We start from the raw sequence: 20107 nt of genomic DNA, 5'->3' as shown, positions 1-20107 counted from the left end.
ACCAAACCCAACTAGACAAAAAATCCCTTGTTCCAAAGAATCCTATTATCAGATTTATATTTTCCTTTCATTGAAACATATTTTTCTTCCGATGGATAGAATCTCATGAATATCTGTCTTTTCTTGATCAAGTGTCAGCATACCCCCACCCCAACCATACCTCATTTTCTCTCATCTTCATCTAGTTGAACTGAATCCCTGGTGTCACCCGGGATCTCATTACATGCTGGCCAAAGGATGATGTTTCATCAGCTGACGTGCTACATAAATACCATGCTCGAATTAAAGGTGTTGAAGCTAACCCACTACCAAAGCCAGAAATGACTGGTGGGAAGTATGAAAGATTAGAGGGGATTGTAGAGAAAATCGTAGCATACCTGGTTAGTGCGAGTGTCATTTGCCTAAAAGAGAGAGACACGACCGATACAAAACAAAAACGTCTCTTATGCAAATTGAGACGCAGTCGCTTTTGGAAATATAAACGATAAAAAGCCAGCATTTCTTGAATTGGGGCGGGTTTCTTTTTTTCGGCTCGACGTGGTGGAGTGGAATTTTTGCCGGTGATCTTGGCGAACGGAGAAAATAATTATTTTTTTCTAAACTTAAAACATTCAACATTAGACCTGTTAACTGGCTATTAGTTCATAAGATCTAATCCTATTTGATTATTTTCTTTGGGATATATAAAATTCAATGTCTACAATAATAAACCACATACAATAGACCACTTGAAAGACAACATTTGACGCGTTATTGTCGCAATACAGTCTAATTTACTGCATAGAGTTGCGAAAATTAGACTTCTATATTACACCATATACGCGTCAGCTACAGGAGCCTTATGCCAGAAATTGTATTTAAATGTCAAAATTAATCTTTGAAATAAAATACATATTTGTATAAAAAAAATTTTTTGTGGTTTATTTTAATTCAAGGTTTGCCACCTCTATATAAAAACACTCTTTATCATTGTATGGTGACAACTATATTATTGGATTATATCAATTTTATATATCACTGTATCATAATAATTATATCATGATAACTATATATCATTGAATTATATCAACCTTCTATTACTGTATTCTGACAACAATATATCAGTTTATTATGGCAACTAAATATTGTATTATGATAATTATATATCATTGTATTATAACAATTGTATATCCTTCTATTATAACAACTACATATTATTGCATTACGATAACTAAATATCATTGTACTATGGCAGGTATATATCATTCTATAATATTATATTATAATATAATTTTGAAGTAAAGAGGAATCCGCTTTTATTATAATTATACTTTGACTGTGATAGAATGTTAATCTGACTCAATAAATAGATAGATTTTCCACCCTAGTTACATATGAAATAAGTAGGCGAAAACAGACGACATTATAAGTCAATGAAAAGATCCTTTATTTTGAGATTGAATTAAAAAGGCTAAGTTTCAATTTGGTGTCTTTGTAAATATTTGTCATATCGTCGGCGAATTGAAAAAGCTAGCGACAAAATACTCTACTAGTACAATTTCAAAACTCCAACTGACTAAAAACGGGAAAAGGACAGACTGCATGGACGCTGTAAGTAATCCAACAAAGTGTATAAGACATCTTGTTAGCCGGTCGATCAAACGTTTAGAAGTAGTTCTGAAACAGGAGAAATGTTTTATTAGCTTATTTACTATATGTCTCTAAACTTCATGTCCATGATGTCTTTAGTTTAATCTTTGAACCTCTAATGGAATTTTTCATTTATCTTCATAATCTTATGTTGAAAATTTAACAATTTATTCTAGAAAATAATACATATTGTCGTTATCACTACAATAACAACTTGTAAGTTGCATAATAACAATTTTATTTAACTGTTAAATACAATTAATTTATAGAAATTTCAATTGGACATTTAATATGAAGATAGTATCATCTTCTTACGTTAATTTTTTAATATAACCAATATGTAAATAAACATGATAATTTTTTAATGTAACCAATATGTAAATAAACATAATAATTTTTTAATATAACCAATATGTAAATAAACATGATAATTTTTTTAATATAACCAATATGTAAATAAACATAATAATTTTTTAATATAACCAATATGTAAATAAACATGATAATTTTTTTAATATAACCAATATGTAAATAAACATAATAATTTTTTAATATAACCAATATGTAAATAAACATGATAATTTTTTAATGTAACCAATATGTAAATAAACATAATAATTTTTTAATATAACCAATATGTAAATAAACATGATAATTTTTTAATGTAACCAATATGTAAATAAACATAATAATTTTTTAATATAACCAATATGTAAATAAACATGATAATTTTTTAATGTAACCAATATGTAAATAAACATAATAATTTTTTAATATAACCAATATGTAAATAAACATGATAATTTTTTTAATATAACCAATATGTAAATAAACATAATTTTTTAATATAACCAATATGTAAATAAACATGATATTTTTTTTAATATAACCAATATGTAAATAAACATGATAATTTTTAATATAACCAATATGTAAATAAACATGATAATTTTTTTAATATAACCAATATGTAAATAAACATGATAATGTTTTAATATAACCAATATGTAAATAAACATGATATTTTTTTTAATATAACCAATGTAAATAAACATGATAATTTTTTAATATAACCAATATGTAAATAAACATGATAATTTTTTTAATATAACCAATATGTAAATAAACATGATAATTTTTTAATATAACCAATGTAAATAAACATGATAATTTTTTAATATAACCAATATGTAAATAAACATGATATTTTTTTTAATATAACCAATGTAAATAAACATGATAATTTTTTAATATAACCAATATGTAAATAAACATGATATTTTTTTTAATATAACCAATGTAAATAAACATGATAATTTTTTTAATATAACCAATATGTAAATAAACATGATAATTTTTAATATAACCAATATGTAAATAAACATGATAATTTTTTTAATATAACCAATGTAAATAAACATGATAATGTTTTAATATAACCAATATGTAAATAAACATGATATTTTTTTTAATATAACCAATATGTAAATAAACATGATAATACAGAAGAGGAATACGTGTGTTCTAATCCGCCAGTAGGGAGATTTTAGCAGTATTGGATATGAGCAAAAATCATTCTAATGTTCAACATAAGGTCATGAAGATAAATGAAACATTCGATTAGATTAGTATTATTCAGTACCAGAACAAGAAAAATAATAGCAATAATTATAGAAATGTCGGGAATCGTTTAAAACACTGAAAAAAGATTAGGATCAATTGGAATCAATTGAAGGATTGGCATTACTGATGAAATCTTCATGTATAAAAACTAATGCACATAACACCGACTAATGACAGGTTAGTTGACGTAGAAATAGAACAAACATTTAGGAAGAACATTACATAAATCCAATCAAGACTAAGACTGACAGAAATCAAATTAAATGAACCCCTCTCTAAAACACACACCTCTAGAGGCAACAGGCTGGTGGTAAAACCTGAAAAGGGTTGATATGCCATAAAACAAAAACAACCTACGAACGAACCAACATTATTGATGCGAACTCGATGCAAAATCAATACAAAATCGATGCAAAATCAATGCGAAATTGATCATAAGATCAATGCAAAATCAATGCAAAATCGATGCAAAATCAATACAAAATCGATGCAAAATCGATGCAAAATCAATGCAAAATCGATGCAAAATCGATGCAAAATCAATGCAAAATCAATGCAAAATCGATGCAAAAACGATGCAAAATCAATGCAAAATCGATGCAAAATCAATACAAAATCAATGCAAGATCGATGCAAAATCAATGCGAAATCGATGCAAAATCAATGCAAAATCGATGCAAAATCAATGCAAAATCGATGCAAAATCAATACAAAATCAATGCAAAATCAATACAAAATCAATGCAAAATCGATGCAAAATCAATGCAAAATCAATGCGAAATCAATGCAAAATCGATTCAAAATCGATGCAAAATCGATTCAAAATCAATGAAAAATTAATGCGATAATGTAAAATAGCAACTAAAAGAAGCAGACAATGCTGTAAATCTGGGGAGACTTGTTGTCACACGATTTACTAGTAATACTTCTAGGTTTTCTTCTTGGAAACCTACGACTACTACTACTACTACTACTACTACTAGTAGTAGTAGTAGTAGTAGTAGTAGTAGTAGTAAAAATCTATAAAGAAATTTAAAATATTATGTAGACATATGCTTGCAATAGTTTTTTTAGTATTCTATGCTTTTTTTTTCTTCTCATATGTGGAGAATGTTAAAAGGAGTATGTGTGTGTGTTTGCTTTTTCCACTTACCTTTGTTTAGCTGACTTCGAGTGACAGCTAACAGTGCCAGCAAAATAAACCCCAGGTCCACCTTCATTATTGTATGATTCAACTAACAAGTGATCTGGGATTCACAAGTGCTGCCTTATTTTATAGAGCCACTTAAATATAGTGTAATATCTTTAAATGCGGCTTATCTGTCAGGAAAGATAACTCTTTTGTGCTTTATCTTGTTTACATTATTTATCGAAGTGGGTCAACTTACGAAAGTGGACATTTCACAACTGTTATAGATCAGGGAAAATTGCCACACTTATTAAATCGATATATTATCATTATAAAAATCACTCGATCTAAAATAAGTTTATAGACATCTATAATATAAATCTCACCTATCTGTTTAAATGTATGTATGTATGTATGTATGTGGTGGTCAAGGTCTGGTGTGGACGTGTGTTAAAAGCACACAGATGTCTTGGCGTCTTTCTGTGCTTCTCCCAGACAAATCAGCCCCACGTGCACGTCGTGACCACTGCCACACAGACGGGGCTCTGATGAACGGCGAGTGTCCTGCGCCATATAACTGGACCTTCACTGCCTCGTGGGTCAAGGTTATTTAACCAAAGGCTAAGGGTGAGGTAACCCTGACAGAAACCTCCAGAGGAGCTTAGGCCCTGTAAGCTGCAGCATATATGACCCACCGGCGTGTGGAATATGCTCTGGTGCCCAGCAACCTAAGTTCCAGTCATGGATCAAATGGCATGGTGGGTGGAGAGGGTTCTGTGAGCCGTGGTGAAGGCAACCTCTCTAGGAGAAGGAAAACTGATATAAAACCTGCGGTGACTGCTGCATCCAATGATGTGGACTTGCTCTTCTTTTTGGTTCAATGTGGCAGTTGTTTAGAGAGTGGGATTGTCTCGGTGCAAAGTCTTTCCTCACTATAAAAATCCTCATGCAAAGGCATTGCTCGATATCAATTAGATACACTTTTTACCATCTCGTGTATCTTGATAGAAAAAAAGGTTGGCTGTAGCCTAAAATGGCAAAACATTCAATGAAGTTGGCAAATATGGTTATGAACGTAAATGGCAATAAGGGAACTGGAACTTCCAGGGCCTGGCCCAGCAGGTGTTTCAGGGCTCCACAGCCTGGACCCGATCGTCATCATGCTACTGCGAGGAAATATATGACAATGACCATCGGCTGTTGGAATGTGCAGACACTGCTTGACTTGCCGTCAGCAATAATGCATCCAGAGCATAGATCTGCTCTTGTATCTAAGGAACTTCAATGTTATGACATGTCTGAGACCAGGCTGGCTGATGAGGGACAGTTTTCTGAGTTGGCTGGGGCCTACACCATTTTCTGGAGTGGTAGAGCGGATGGATGTAAGAGGGAATCAGCTGTGGCTTTTGCTATAGAGGCATCAATTCTTTCTAGCCTGGAAGAACTTCCCTGTGGCGTGAGTGACTGGATCATGACTATGAGGTTACCTCTGGTAAATGGTCGTTATACAACTTTTTTGAGTGTCTATGCACCCACTATGGATGCAACAGAAGATGAAAAGGTTGATTTCTACCTTGTTTTGTGCAGTGTAGTTAGATGCATTCCCTCTGCTGATAAGATCTTCATTCTTGGAGATTTTAATGTTAGGGTGGGAAGAGATTTTAATGTTAGGGTGGGAAGAGATTTTAATGTTAGGGTGGGAAGAGATTTTAATGTTAGGGTGGGAAGAGATTTTAATGTTAGGGTGGGAAGAGATTTTAATGTTAGGGTGGGAAGAGATTTTAATGTTAGGGTGGGAAGAGATTTTAATGTTAGGGTGGGAAGAGATTTTAATGTTAGGGTGGGAAGAGATTTTAATGTTAGGGTGGGAAGAGATTTTAATGTTAGGGTGGGAAGAGATTTTAATGTTAGGGTGGGAAGAGATTTTAATGTTAGGGTGGGAAGAGATTTTAATGTTAGGGTGGGAAGAGATTTTAATGTTAGGGTGGGAAGAGATTTTAATGTTAGGGTGGGAAGAGATTTTAATGTTAGGGTGGGAAGAGATTTTAATGTTAGGGTGGGAAGAGATTTTAATGTTAGGGTGGGAAGAGATTTTAATGTTAGGGTGGGAAGAGATTTTAATGTTAGGGTGGGAAGAGATTTTAATGTTAGGGTGGGAAGAGATTTTAATGTTAGGGTGGGAAGAGATTTTAATGTTAGGGTGGGAAGAGATTTTAATGTTAGGGTGGGAAGAGATTTTAATGTTAGGGTGGGAAGAGATTTTAATGTTAGGGTGGGAAGAGATTTTAATGTTAGGGTGGGAAGAGATTTTAATGTTAGGGTGGGAAGAGATTTTAATGTTAGGGTGGGAAGAGATTTTAATGTTAGGGTGGGAAGAGATTTTAATGTTAGGGTGGGAAGAGATTTTAATGTTAGGGTGGGAAGAGATTTTAATGTTAGGGTGGGAAGAGATTTTAATGTTAGGGTGGGAAGAGATTTTAATGTTAGGGTGGGAAGAGATTTTAATGTTAGGGTGGGAAGAGATTTTAATGTTAGGGTGGGAAGAGATTTTAATGTTAGGGTGGGAAGAGATTTTAATGTTAGGGTGGGAAGAGATTTTAATGTTAGGGTGGGAAGAGATTTTAATGTTAGGGTGGGAAGAGATTTTAATGTTAGGGTGGGAAGAGATTTTAATGTTAGGGTGGGAAGAGATTTTAATGTTAGGGTGGGAAGAGATTTTAATGTTAGGGTGGGAAGAGATTTTAATGTTAGGGTGGGAAGAGATTTTAATGTTAGGGTGGGAAGAGATTTTAATGTTAGGGTGGGAAGAGATTTTAATGTTAGGGTGGGAAGAGATTTTAATGTTAGGGTGGGAAGAGATTTTAATGTTAGGGTGGGAAGAGATTTTAATGTTAGGGTGGGAAGAGATTTTAATGTTAGGGTGGGAAGAGATTTTAATGTTAGGGTGGGAAGAGATTTTAATGTTAGGGTGGGAAGAGATTTTAATGTTAGGGTGGGAAGAGATTTTAATGTTAGGGTGGGAAGAGATTTTAATGTTAGGGTGGGAAGAGATTTTAATGTTAGGGTGGGAAGAGATTTTAATGTTAGGGTGGGAAGAGATTTTAATGTTAGGGTGGGAAGAGATTTTCAAACCTGGGATTTGCTGGGTAAAGTGTAATGGATTCGAACAACACCAAGGTCTTATAAAGCCTACTGTGTGTGGTTTATGGACCATCCAGATCACCTATCACTCCTTTGCGCTCGAGAGATGGTGGGGATCTTCTTCGAGACCCTACCGACATTCTTCATAGATGAAGGGAGCATTTCAATGACCTCCTGAACAGACTTTCTTACATTGATCAGGAGTTTGTTAGGTCGATTCCTAGCAATTCAGTCAAGGATATCTTAGCAGAGATTCCTTCTCTCCAGGAGGTCGAAGCAGCTGTCCATAAGCTGAACAATGGAAAGTCTCCTGACTTGAATTGTTTGCATGCAGAGATCTTTAAATGTTCTCGACCCAAGATGATGCAATGCTTAGCGGACTTGTTGCAGACTACTTGGCAGGATGAATGTGTTCCGCAGGATTTGCGGGATGCATTGATGGTGGTGTTATACAAGGGGAAGGGTAGCAGAGATGAATGTGGAAATTATCGGGGCATCTCTTTGCTATTAGTATTTGGTAAGGTGCTCTGTAGTATCATACTAGACAGAATGCTGGAGCACATTGCTGACGATATTTTGCCCGAGTCGCAGTGTGGTTTCAGAAGATATTGAGGGACAGTGGATATGATTTTTACAGCCAGGCAACTACAGGAGAAATGTACAGAACAGCAATAGGGTCTGTATCAGGTGTTCATCGATTTAATCAAGGCCTTTGATACAGTCAATAGGGATGCTTTGTGGGAGATTCTGAAAAAGCTTGGCTGTCCTGTTTTGTAACCATCTTAAAGCTCTTCCACGATGATATGAAGGCTTTGATCAACGTTGGGGGAAAGCTGGCTGATCCTATCTCAATAGAAAATGGTGTTAAGCTGGGAGACATTCCAGCACCCACACTCTTTGCATTATATTTCACCATGGTCTTTCAGATGGCATTTGGGGGTTGCTCTAATGGTGTTTATATTTGTTACTGAACTACTGGGGGGTTGTTCAATATTAGGCACTTCAACGCAAGTACAAAAGTACTCACCAACATGATCCATGACTTGCTCTATGCAGATGACTGTGATCTGGTGGCTCATATGGTGGCTGATATGCAGCATCTTGTGGACACCTTTGCATTTGCCTGCAGCGCACTGGGCCTGACTATCAATCTGAAAAAACTATCTTAATGTATCAGCCTGCTCCAGGCATGTCATACTATGAGCCATCAGTTTATATCTGTGGGTCAAGGATAGCGGTTGTCACTAAGTTTGTATATTTAAGTAGCACACTATGTCCGATGCCCTGGATGATGAGGTATCGTTACGGATCAGCAGGGCAAGTGATACCTTCGGAAAGTTTGACAGGCGTTTGTGGAGCTGTCATGGGATCTTGCTGCCAACTAAGATTAAGGTTTATGCCGCATGCGTTTTCTCTCCTCTTCTCTATGCCTGTGAAACTTAGACAACATACAGGAAGCATTTGAGATGTCTCAAGTGGTTTAACCAGACGTGTTGACAGACAGAAGAAAAATTCACAAATTAGGTATCATATTAAAGCTCGACCATCCGGACGACAAATATCAAAGTTTTGGCCCAAAAGGACCAGTCTAAGTATGTTAGCTGGGCGTTTTTCTGCAGGAGGGAGGGGGGGGCAAAAAGTGACATTTGTTTCGTTTTTCCTAATAAAGTAATCATCTAATGATCTTTATACGCATGTCACGTGACCTGACTCAGCAAGCTGTAATGACGGTCTGTATATAAAAACATTGCATATAATAAAAGATTTTTATCGGTAAAAATGCAACAATCATACAACTTAATATATTAACTTACACGTTATGCAAACGTTACCAAAGTTATTAGCAGGTTAAAATAGTTAGATACGATAGTTAAACAAAAAATAACAAGCCAAAAATGTGAAGTAAAAAAAAAATACGCTTATAAAATATTAACGATCGATGTTTTTACAAAAATCAAAGTCAAACGCCATTTTCTTTTTTAGTAACACTATTTCTCTTTAGAGTAAGGAAGACGAAGAGCGAGAGAGGGGAGAGAGACAGAGAGAGAGAGAGAGGGAGAGAGTGAGATGGCTAGACAGGAAACGAGATGCGTTTTACTATGCTTTAAAATGTAAACAGTGCATCTAACATAAAACATTACATATACGAAATGTGAGTAAATGGATTTGATCACATTCCAGGCATAAATCCTCTTTATTTTCGAGTAACGTTTGTTTCTCTACAGATTGAGACCCCAGGTATAACCTCTCCCTTATTTTCTTAGTGGGAGGGGGGCGAAAGATGAGACCGCTTGAATTTTAAGAACAGATACTACACTTTGAGATATTAAATTTTTTATCACAAAAAAAAAATACAATTGGGAAAATGAACAAAAAACTTAGGCACAAGGCCAACTAAAAAAGAAGGGGGAATGGTGAGGTTGGTTGATCCATCTCGTCTCTGTTGTAAATTTTAAATGATTTTTCTCTCTGCCAGCCTCTTTTATCATCGTTACCCCTTTAAATTTGTATTTATGTGTGTGTGGTGGGAGGAGGGATGCCTACTTAAGCCCAATTTTATAACATTTTTTATTTATATCAAAAAATACAAAAAAGATAACAATATTAATAAAATTTCATTTGTGTCGAGGGACTTGGGAAAAAAAAACCCGGTTAGTAAGGCCCTCCCAACCCTATCTGAAGTGCTTGACCATTCGTTTCACTCTTGTTTGTAAAGGGACCAGGGTTTCGCAAGCAGCCTCTAAATGGAGGGGAGAGGGGTTGTGTCCTAAATAGAGCAGAAAAGAAAAAATTGGCGGTGAGGGTGGGAGGGGGGTGTTAGTGTTTGATTTAATTTCCTCCAAGCTGGGTTGAATTTCGAGAGGAAGGGCAGGCAAAAGCAAAAATTGTTGTTTTTGGAGGCTGGGGATCTTGGAGGCTTTCTAATAAGGGAAACAAGATTTATTCAGCTTGCTGAGAGACTGAAGGAAGTAGAATTGGAAAGGGGCGGGGGTCCAATAGAAACCCCAGAACCGCGCGCTTCACACCTAGGCGGGGAACACGTATTCAAATTTGGCCCTTCTTCATATACACAGACTTGCTAACTGTATCCATCTTCTTTCAAAAGCCACGCGATGCAGCCTTCTTCTGTCGCATCTGATCTTTACCCGTAGTTGGTGTTTAAAGAAAGCGATCAGATCCTGATCAGAAAAAGGCAGCACCCTCCGGCCATCTTGCAGTCTGGATGTCCAAATCACCATTCTCACCATGGCCAGGATTGTGATGTAGACCACTTGTCTCTCCCGGTCCCACGGCGGCCTCACGTTGTCCACTATATTGTTGAGGGGAAGCGCATTTCGGGCCAATCGCCAGATCAGAGAGAACTCTATATTGTTCAGATGACTCGAACCTGGCGCCGAGCTCCACACAGAGCGGATCTGACTCTGCTGCCAACTCAAACGCGCACATAGCGAGTCGTCGGCGTACCCCCTCACTAGATCCCTGTGGAGTTCCTTACGGGTGGCAGTCACAAGTTCGCTGGACCCTGATAGTCGTTTTAGCGCGGCTCTGCACTTTTTCAGGAAGGCTGAATCTCCCCGCGGGGATTGCGATGATTCTCGATAGCGGGGTCGAGAGTGAGGTCGGGAAAGGGGGGTAGTGATCGTGGGGTGTGTAGTTGATCGTCTTGAAGGTAGTGGCTAAGGAAGGCCAGCCTTTCGGCGTCTCGATGACACCTCGTCCGGCATTCCAAAACCTCCCTCACACAGACGTTGAATACAGACCTGTCTGATTACCCAGTGTCTTCCTCTGTCCCAAAGGAGCGAGGACAAGAGTTTGACAAGAGCTGTTAGGTATTGTGCAGGCAGAGGAAGTACGGTCAGTTGGTAAAGGATAAGAGGGAAGACGTATGTGGCGCACAGTTTAGCTCTACTCTTTAAGGAAAGTTTCCTAGGAAGCCACGCGTCGACCGCAGCTGCCACCTTTGACCGTACCTCCAACCAATTCTTATCAAGCTGGAGACCCGGTCCAAACCACATGCCGAGGATCCGAACCGGGCCATCCGTCCAGCTGAAGGGCGCCGGGAGGTTTGCGTTGCCACTCCAGGCGCCCAACCGCAGTCCAACCAACTTGCTGCAGTTTATCTTGGCCCCCGTGATCCTTTCGTACTGTGCAAGCGCCTCCAAGACGATCTCAATGTCTCTGAAGCCTGACACAAAGACCGTTACATCATCGGCAAACACGGATACCTTGGCAGCTGAGTCGCAAGGCAGAGCCATTCCGCGCAGGGCCGAATTTACCTCCCCACGTCTCAGCTTGCGGAGCAGCGGCTCCAAGGGCAGGACGTAAAGCAGGGGCGACCGAGAGATAACAAAGGGTTTCGAGCGCTTTCCAATCAACTTGCACGACAGCCATGGGCTGTCGATACATCACGGGGATCCACTTGCAGAAGTCCAGTTTAAAACCGGCGGCCTCTAAGACAGATGCCAGGAAATGATGGTTGACCCTATCGAACGCTTTGGACTGATCTAAGTTGATCAGCGCGACTTCTGTGTCATCATCTATTCCCCCCTCTAGGATCGTGCGGATCAGGTGCAAGTTGTTCTGAATCGATCTCCCCTTCACAGCGTAGTTCTCTTCCGGATCAACCAACTCTTCGATAACAACCTGCAGCCGATTCGACAGGACCTTGGCCAAAATCTTCAACTCTGTGTTAAGCAGAGTTATGGGCTTGTAGTCATCTAACTCCCCCCCACCATGCCCATCACCTTTCCTCAGCAATGTGATCACTCCTTTGGTTACCTGCCCTGGGATGGATACCTGAGCAAACAAATGGTTGAAAACATCCGTCAGAAGAGGCAGAAACATAGGCGACAGCCTCAAATACAGTTTGTATGGCAGACCATCGAGTCCCGGCGATCTGTCACAGCTGACCTGCTTCAGCGCAGTAAAGACCTCCCACTCCGTCACCCGGCCCTCGCAACCAGCCACTCTAGCCGCGTCAAGATGGGAGAGTCGGCCAAATAGTCGCTAAACTCAAGGACCGTAAGATCAGGCTGCTGCGTAAAACGCTCCTCGAAATGTTCTCAAAATCCCTCGCAGATCCCCCGAGTCGATTCAAGGGTGCATCCATCAGGATGTCTAACTTTTTCAATGTATTTGTCCGAGCCATGCCTAGAAATCTCACGGCACATAACAGCGTCAGAGTTGACTGCTTCGTTGCCCATCTTTCTAAGCCTAGCTCTGACTACTTGACCTTCGTAGCGCTCGCTAGTCTCGCGCAGAAGATCCTGCCTAGCTAGTTCCTGACTAAACCTTTCACCCTCCCCCGTAGCCCGGGCTAGTTTCTGCTCTAGCTGCTTCTTTGTCTTGGCCTTATCTAATGCGAGGCGCAGGGCATACTTGATAGAGAAGCTTCTAATGTTAGCTTTTAGACCTAACCACCACTTACTCTCGGTAACCGCCCCCACTAGAGCCTTTTTAATTATTCTCCTAATTTGTCTCGGAAGTCTTGTATCTCCAGAAGGGAGGTGTTTAACTTCCAGTACCCCGCTAACTTAGGCCTATTTCCTAGCTTCAGCCGGACCATAACTAGTTTATGGTCTGACTGACCTAACCAAGTAAACGTGGGGCAATCACCGGCCTGGTGATCTCAAGCCCCTTGCATTCAAACTGGCCAAATTTAAAGATATGGTACCTACCTTTAGGGTGTGTCACACTTGACTCCAAAGTCGGTCGGCGTAAGGATGCTGACGTTGTATGCGATGCTCAAGGAGGTCAGATTTTTCAGGTCCTGGCCTTCTCTCACAATGTTGTCAACGTCTAGGGGAAAGGTCAATTTTAGGGCCCTGAAGAGAGATGGATGGACCCACACTGGGACCATTCCCTTGCATTGTTTTCACAGTTCGTCAAGGGAAGAGTCACTTTTTTTAAACAGTTCCATTTCCAGAGAGACCCCTTCCGCTGCCTCCAGAAGTGACCACAAGTTGCTCTTGCAAACCTCTGGAGTTCTAAGGAAAGTTATTAGGAGCGGGGCATCTTCTCTTCTGAGTTTCTGGGAGTTGTTCCCTCTATCGGGGAGCTTTCTAGGGGAGCAATGTCCCCTCTGCCTTGCATTGTGGAGTGGTTTTCCTGCCCGCTGACGCGGACCAAAGTGTAGTGGGGAAAAAATAAAAAATAGGGGAAATGGGGGGGGAGCAAAATCAGAAGAGAACAGAGGTTTGACCTCCCCTTGTGGGGACATCGGGTTAGCAGCTCGAATCCCCGTGATGGGGAGAGCAGAGAAGGAAGACGCAGTGGGTGCTAGGGTGTCAGAGTGCCGCGTTGCAATTAAGAGAGAGAGGGGATAGACATTGCAGCGCAGAGAGGGGAGCAGAAACGAAACACCCACCCTACCCACATCACCCTACTCACAAACAACCCCAAGGAAGGGAGAAAGAGAACCCGGTCTGCTCAATCCACTAGGAGAGCAGCGAAGGAAGACAAAGATTGGGCCTGGCACATCAGAGTGCTGCTCAGGCAATTAAGAGAGGAGCGACTAGACCATTTCAGCCTCAGAGGAGAGAAGGAAACAAAGTACCCAACAAACTAAAGCTAACGCGACCAGGTCGCGTCTACCAAAGAACAAAATTAGGCACAAGGCCCTATAAGAAATTGGAGAGGGGGTGGGTTCAGGGTCTTTGTGACTATCTGACAAATGATTAAATGATGACTTTGTAGTCTCACTCTTGACTGGCAACTTTTATCACAATGCCTCATTCACTCTGTGGATCCTAATCTAACAAATGATTCCCCATCGTTTAGAATATAAATAACATATGTACAATTTGTGTAAAGAAAATATCTGTATGTTGTATATGCATTTTTATTATTATTATTATTATCAATATATTAATGTGTATGTGCATGTGTGTTGTATAAAAGAATTCAGTTTCATTGGAAAAAATAAAAAAGTTCCTGAATTAAATGTGAAAAAGTTTGTGGAGTGGGGAAAGGCTACTCAAAATTGTTCTTTTCAAAAAATAAAAATATAACGCCTACTGGGTTGTTAGTAAGAGCCCCCCCCACCCCCCTGTCCTACTCTAAGTGACTAGATTTCCCACTGTTTTCCGGGGAACCGAAAACAAGCAGGGAGATCCCTATTGGGGTGGGGGAGCGGCCTTAATGGAAGTGGGAGAAAAAATAAAGCAACGGGTGGAGGGAGTTGGAAGGTTACCTCTGAGTAGGGGAGTGACTGGGGGGGGGGGTTTCAAGAAAGCAAACAGGTGGTGTAATAGGGGGTGGGCAGGCTTAGAGGTTCTCTAGCACCAAAAAATAAAACCAGGAACAGGATCTCATTTGTACCACCAGTCAAGAGTCTTCTTAATCTTTCTTTAGCTAAGACCTAGGCGTGATGGGTTCCGATGGACCAGCACCGCCCATGCCATGCTCAAGGAGGGAACACATATTCAAACTTGGCTCCTCGACGGATGCACAAACTAGTGCTGTGGACCCACCTCTTGTCAAATTTCACTCTAGGCAACCTCCTCCAATCACATCTGATCTTTACTTTAAGCAAATGTTTGAAGTAAACGATCAGATCCCGATCTGGAACAGATATTCCTTCGCGGACCAACTTGAGGCACGTGATCCAAATGACCATACGAGCTACTGCTAGGATCGCCAGGAAAACCATTCTTTCCTCCCTTGGGAACGGCGGCTCCATGTTGTACATAAAGTATCCTGCGTCGAGGTCGAGCGGCCACTCGCCATCGATGCGAGCCGTTACCTCTCCGACGTATTCCAATAGGGCCTGGATCCGGCTACAACTGAAAAACGCATGCTCGACCGATTCGAGCTTGTGTTCGTCGCAGCGTGGACACCAGGCCCTTGTTTGTTCTTTGTACATGCTGAATTCATTGAAGAGGGGCAGCGCCTTTCGGACCAGTCGCCAGGTCAGGGAGAATTCCGAGTTAGTCAGAAAGTCCCGACCCGGCGCCCAACTCAACTGAGAGTGGATAGCCTCCATCAACCATCCCATCCGCCTACTAAGAGGATCCTTCGCGGTGCCCTCCACTAATTCCCGAGAAAGTTTCTTCTTAGGCTGATCGAGGACACTGGTCCCCGGCAACACTCTAAGTGCGGTCCGGCATTCGGCAAAGAACTTGGACTCCCCTTCAGCCTCCGACAACCTTCTACCGAAGGGTTGGGTTTGAGATTGGGAAACGAGTTCTCAACCGTGGGGACCCAAGGAGCGTTCTCCTCTAGAGAGTGACCCAGGAAAGCCAATCTCTCGGCGTTTCTATGACACAAGAGACTGGGCTGACCCAGGCCTCCCTCACTCGGACTCTGGACACAGACCTCTCTGCAGACATAGTGCTTACCTTCGTCCTACAGGAATGAGTCGAGGCGCTTTTGTAAGCGGGTTAGGCATTCTGCAGGGAGAGGAAGTACAGACAATCAGTAAAGGATGAGCGGAAAGATGTATGTAGCACACGCTTCCGCCCGACCCTTCAAGGACAATTTCCTTCGAATCCAAGTCTTGACCGACGATTTGACCTTGATCTGTACTTCTGACCAATTCTTCTCCGGCTGAAGTCCCGGTCCAAACCAGACACTGAGAATATGGACCGGTCAATCGGTCCAGCTGAAGATTCCTGGAAGCGAGTTTACCATGGTCCAGGCCCCCAACTGCAGGCGGACAGACTTGCTGCGGTTGAAGACAGATCTGTGACTTCTTCGTATCGAGCGAGCGCCTCGACCACCGCTTGAACGTCCCTGGGGCAAGACCCGAACATGGTGACGTCATCGGCGAATGCGGAAACCTTGGCTTGTGTGCCTCCAGGTAAAGCAAATCCGCGCAGGACTGGTGTAGTCGCCTCGTCCCTTAACTTGCGAAGGAGGGGTTCCAACGCCAGGACGTACAAAAGAGGTGACAATGGACAACCCTTCGGTGTCGTCTTCTATTCCCTCTATGATTGAGCGAATCAGATGAAGATTGTCTTGAATTGATCTCCCCTTCACAGCATAACTCTGGTCTGGTTCGATCAAGTCAGTGATGACAACCTGCAAGCGATTCGCAAGAACCTTTGCCAAAATCTTTAACTCTGTGTTTAGCAGAGTCAAGGGCCTAAAGTTGTCAAAATTTTCCACCCCACAATGCCGTTGACCTTTCCTCAGCAATGTGATCACTCCCTTGGTCACCTGTCCAGGGATGGAACCCTGAGCAAACCAATGGTTGAACATATCCTTCAGAATAGAGACCAACATAGGCGACAGCCTCAAGTAAAACTCATAGGGTAAACCATCAAGCCCCGGGGACTTGTTATAGCCGACCTGCTTCAACGCAGTAATGACCTCATGTTCCGTAACAAGACCATGACAGCCAGCCGCCTGAACTGCCGTGAGGCGGGGTGAGTCGCACAAATAGTTGCCAAACTCATCGACCCTGAGTCTGGGAAGTTTGGTGAAGCCCTCCAATAGATGTCCCAAAACCCCTTGCAGATCTCTTGAGTCGACATGAGGGCATGTCCTTCCTGGTTATGTACTTTCCGAATGTACCCGTCCGAACCACGCCTTAAAGCAGCCTTATGCTCAACAGCGTCAACTTTCACAGCTTCGTTAGAGACTTTCATTAACCTAGCCCTAACTACCTGGCCTTCATACCGCTCACTAGCCAAGCGGCTGAGGTCCTGTTTAGCTAGTTCTATCTCCCGTGTCAGCTTATCCTCTATACACTTCTTTGCCTTAGCCTTATCTAATGTGAGGCGTTGGCTGTACTGAACAGAGAAGCATCTAATTTTGGCCTTAAGACTAACCCACCACTTACTCCTGTAACCGCCCCCACTAAAGCCCGCTGAATTAATTCGGTAACCTTCAACCGGTAGTCCTCCAGCTCCAACAAGATGCTGTTGAACTTCCAGTATCCGGCTAGTTTAGGCCTAGCACTTAAGTTCGAACAATCCATAACAAATTTATGGTCCGAGTGTCTTAACAAGTGGAACGTGGGGCACAATAGGAAGTTTACGTCGCCTCTTCTAACTAACATCCGATCCAAGTAGGTACTCAGATGGGAAGGCACTACAGAATGCCACGTCCACATCTCCTGCCCAGGGTAATCCAGACGAAATCTGTCGACGAGGTTGCACGAAGCCATCAGGTCAGACAGACTGTTGTCATACCACACCGACCCGCTAGTCTCCCCGACCTTATCTATCTTGGGATCAAGAATTGCATTCCAATCACCCATTAAAACTAACCGATCCGGATCCACTAAGAAGCCCTCCAACTGTCGAAAAAAGGATACCTTCTCTACCGCAGAATTGGGATCATAAACAGTGACAATCCGAAAAACACTGCAATTAAAGGCAACGTCAACAACGACTAGCCGCCCGTCCTCGCCTGCGTGAACAACATTCACCGATGCTGACAGGGTGCGACTTACTAGCAAGGAGATTCCACGACTATAAGTATTGCCATATGCTGAGTAAACATCGTAGTCGTTCTCCAGCACCTGACAATCCTCATCACAAACAAAGTGGGTCTCCTGGATAGCGGCAATATCTACCTTAAGGGACACCAGGTCTATCACGACGCGCGCGGCCTTGCTTCGACACCTGATGCCCCTCACATTAAATGTAGCCAACTTTAAAGACATGATCACTTACCTTAAGCAGTGTCACAGACGGGTCTGAAATCCATGGCAGTAAGGACGTGGTAGGCCTGGCCGAGGCTCCCGGTAAGTAGATCTGCTGAGGGTACTCCATCCTTGGCCACGCCTCCCACGTCCAGGGGGAACATTAGTTTTATTGCCCTGTAGAAGGAGGGGTGGATATATACAGGGATTCTACCCTCACATTTAAAAAATAAGTTCCTTAGCGAAGGATGCTCCTCATCCACCAGCTGTTGGCCCGGGATAGCGTTCTTCGCTGCATGGCTCATGCCGACATGAGCAAAGCTCCTCAGTTTGTTGTACCGGGCCTTTTGTTGTCCTTTCAGGTCTGGTAAAGTTGGTAAGTGCGAATTCACTTCGCAAATCCTGCCCCCTGGCAGGAAAGGGAGTTTTTTAGTCCTCTCTGTCCTGACGGGCTGAGGATTGACTGCTATTGGTGCTGGTAGAGTGTTGCTGACACTGAGGAGGGAAGGGGATTTTGTGTGGTGTTGTTGTTATTAGGGGACGGGTTTAGGCAAATATCCCAAGGAGCCGACTGAGCGGTGGTAAGCTCCTCTGCCTCTGCTGCTTCCCTTTTTCTTTTGCTACATTTCCTCCCCTTCCTCCTCGTCTGCTTTTCGAAACCGTTGTCACCCTCGTCTCGTTCCGACAACACTGCTTCCTCCTCCGACTCAGTCGGAGAACATGGGAGCTTCCTTTTGGAGGAGGAGGCTTGTGCCTCCATCTCTTCTACCATGGAAGCCTTTTCGCGGTGGTCCGTGTTTATACCGGTTGTGTCTTTGTTTTTGTTTGCTGTGTGTTGTTTACTGTTGGTGACTGTTGTGTTGTCTGTGCTTGCAATGTTTGTGTCGGTGCTTGTAGTGTTTTTGTTTTCTTGGGTGTTTGTGTCTGTAATCTTTTTTGTTTGTGTTGTTTGTGCTCGTAGTGTTTTTCCTTGTGGTGCCTGTGTCTGTGTTATGCTTGTTGATGTTGTTAGCAGATGTGGTGGGTTTGTTAGTGTAGTCCTTGTAAGTTTGGTTCTGTTTTATGCTGTTGCTGTTGTTATTGTTCACCGGGTTTGTTGATCGGTTCTTCCTGACCACTTTGCTCCAGCCGGCCTCTTCCTCCTGGTTCGCCGGCGCTGCTGCTGTTGCTGGTTGCTGGGATGGCTGTTGAGTTGGTGGTCCTGCTTCTGGCTTCTTTGGACACTCTTTGGCCATGTGACCTTGCTTCAGGCAGTGCCAGCAGTGCGGTCACCTTCCTTCTACTATGACGGAGAGCGTCCATTCTCCATATTTGAGAACTGTGGGGATCTTGTCGAAGCTTGCAAGATTCACACTCATAGACAGTTTGTAGTTGTCTGTCATGAGGTTACGTGGACCCTTAACTGGCCATATAGCCTCAATGTCCCCGTATTGGCTCAGCACGGCGCCCAGTTGTCTTGAACCCAGGTAGCAGGGAACTCCCAAAACTGACACCGTAGTCCACCTTTTACCCTGGTATTCCGGCTTGAGGGCTAAGTGCTTCCAGAAGATGTTGGACCTGCACAACTTGACTGCCTCTTCCTTGTCTGGTAGGAGCAGCTCCCATTTCGCATAACTCCTTCGGACTATGTAGCTTGCAGGGAGCTTCAAGTCCTGGAGGAGCTGCATCATTGTTTCCTGGCCGACACTGGTGAGACTTTTACTCCTGGTGTCCGCCGTGATGAAGGAAATGACATGATGCTGGAGCTCCTCCACGGCTCCTGGAAGGGGTTTAATGACGTTCCCTTCCGTGTAATCCTTAAAGTGGACTGGAACAGGTCCCTGTAGTCCTGCGGAGTGAGTTGCTTTTGGGGTCCCCAAGACTTCTTCTCTTCGCCTTGGGGACTGCTATTGGACTCATTTGTTAGTGTAGTCCTTTCTCTCTCCATGGGTGTTGAGCTTTCACCCGTGTGGAGGCTCTTGGATGGATTTAGGGCTGGCCACTCCTCCGTTGCG

The 20107-nt window shown here is 42.1% G+C and overlaps 1 protein-coding gene across 1 annotated transcript in view; it reads right to left on the bottom strand.

Moving 5' to 3' along the window:
• LOC145246791 (matrilin-1-like) overlaps nucleotides 1-4576 on the bottom strand; it is a 40861-nt gene extending 36285 nt beyond the window's left edge. Inside the window, exon 1 of the mRNA XM_080108588.1 lies at nucleotides 4406-4576. Within this exon, the coding sequence (XP_079964714.1) occupies nucleotides 4406-4472 (67 nt within the window). The 5' untranslated portion in view covers nucleotides 4473-4576. The remainder of the gene's footprint in view (nucleotides 1-4405) is intronic.
• Nucleotides 4577-20107: the final 15531 nt, after the last annotated feature.

The sequence above is a fragment of the Euprymna scolopes genome, chromosome 24 (genome assembly GCF_053919585.1).
Source record: "Euprymna scolopes isolate OS-2025 chromosome 24, ASM5391958v1, whole genome shotgun sequence".
Classification (NCBI taxonomy): Eukaryota; Metazoa; Mollusca; class Cephalopoda; order Sepiida; family Sepiolidae; genus Euprymna; species Euprymna scolopes.
This window is presented reverse-complemented; position numbering and strand designations above follow the sequence as displayed.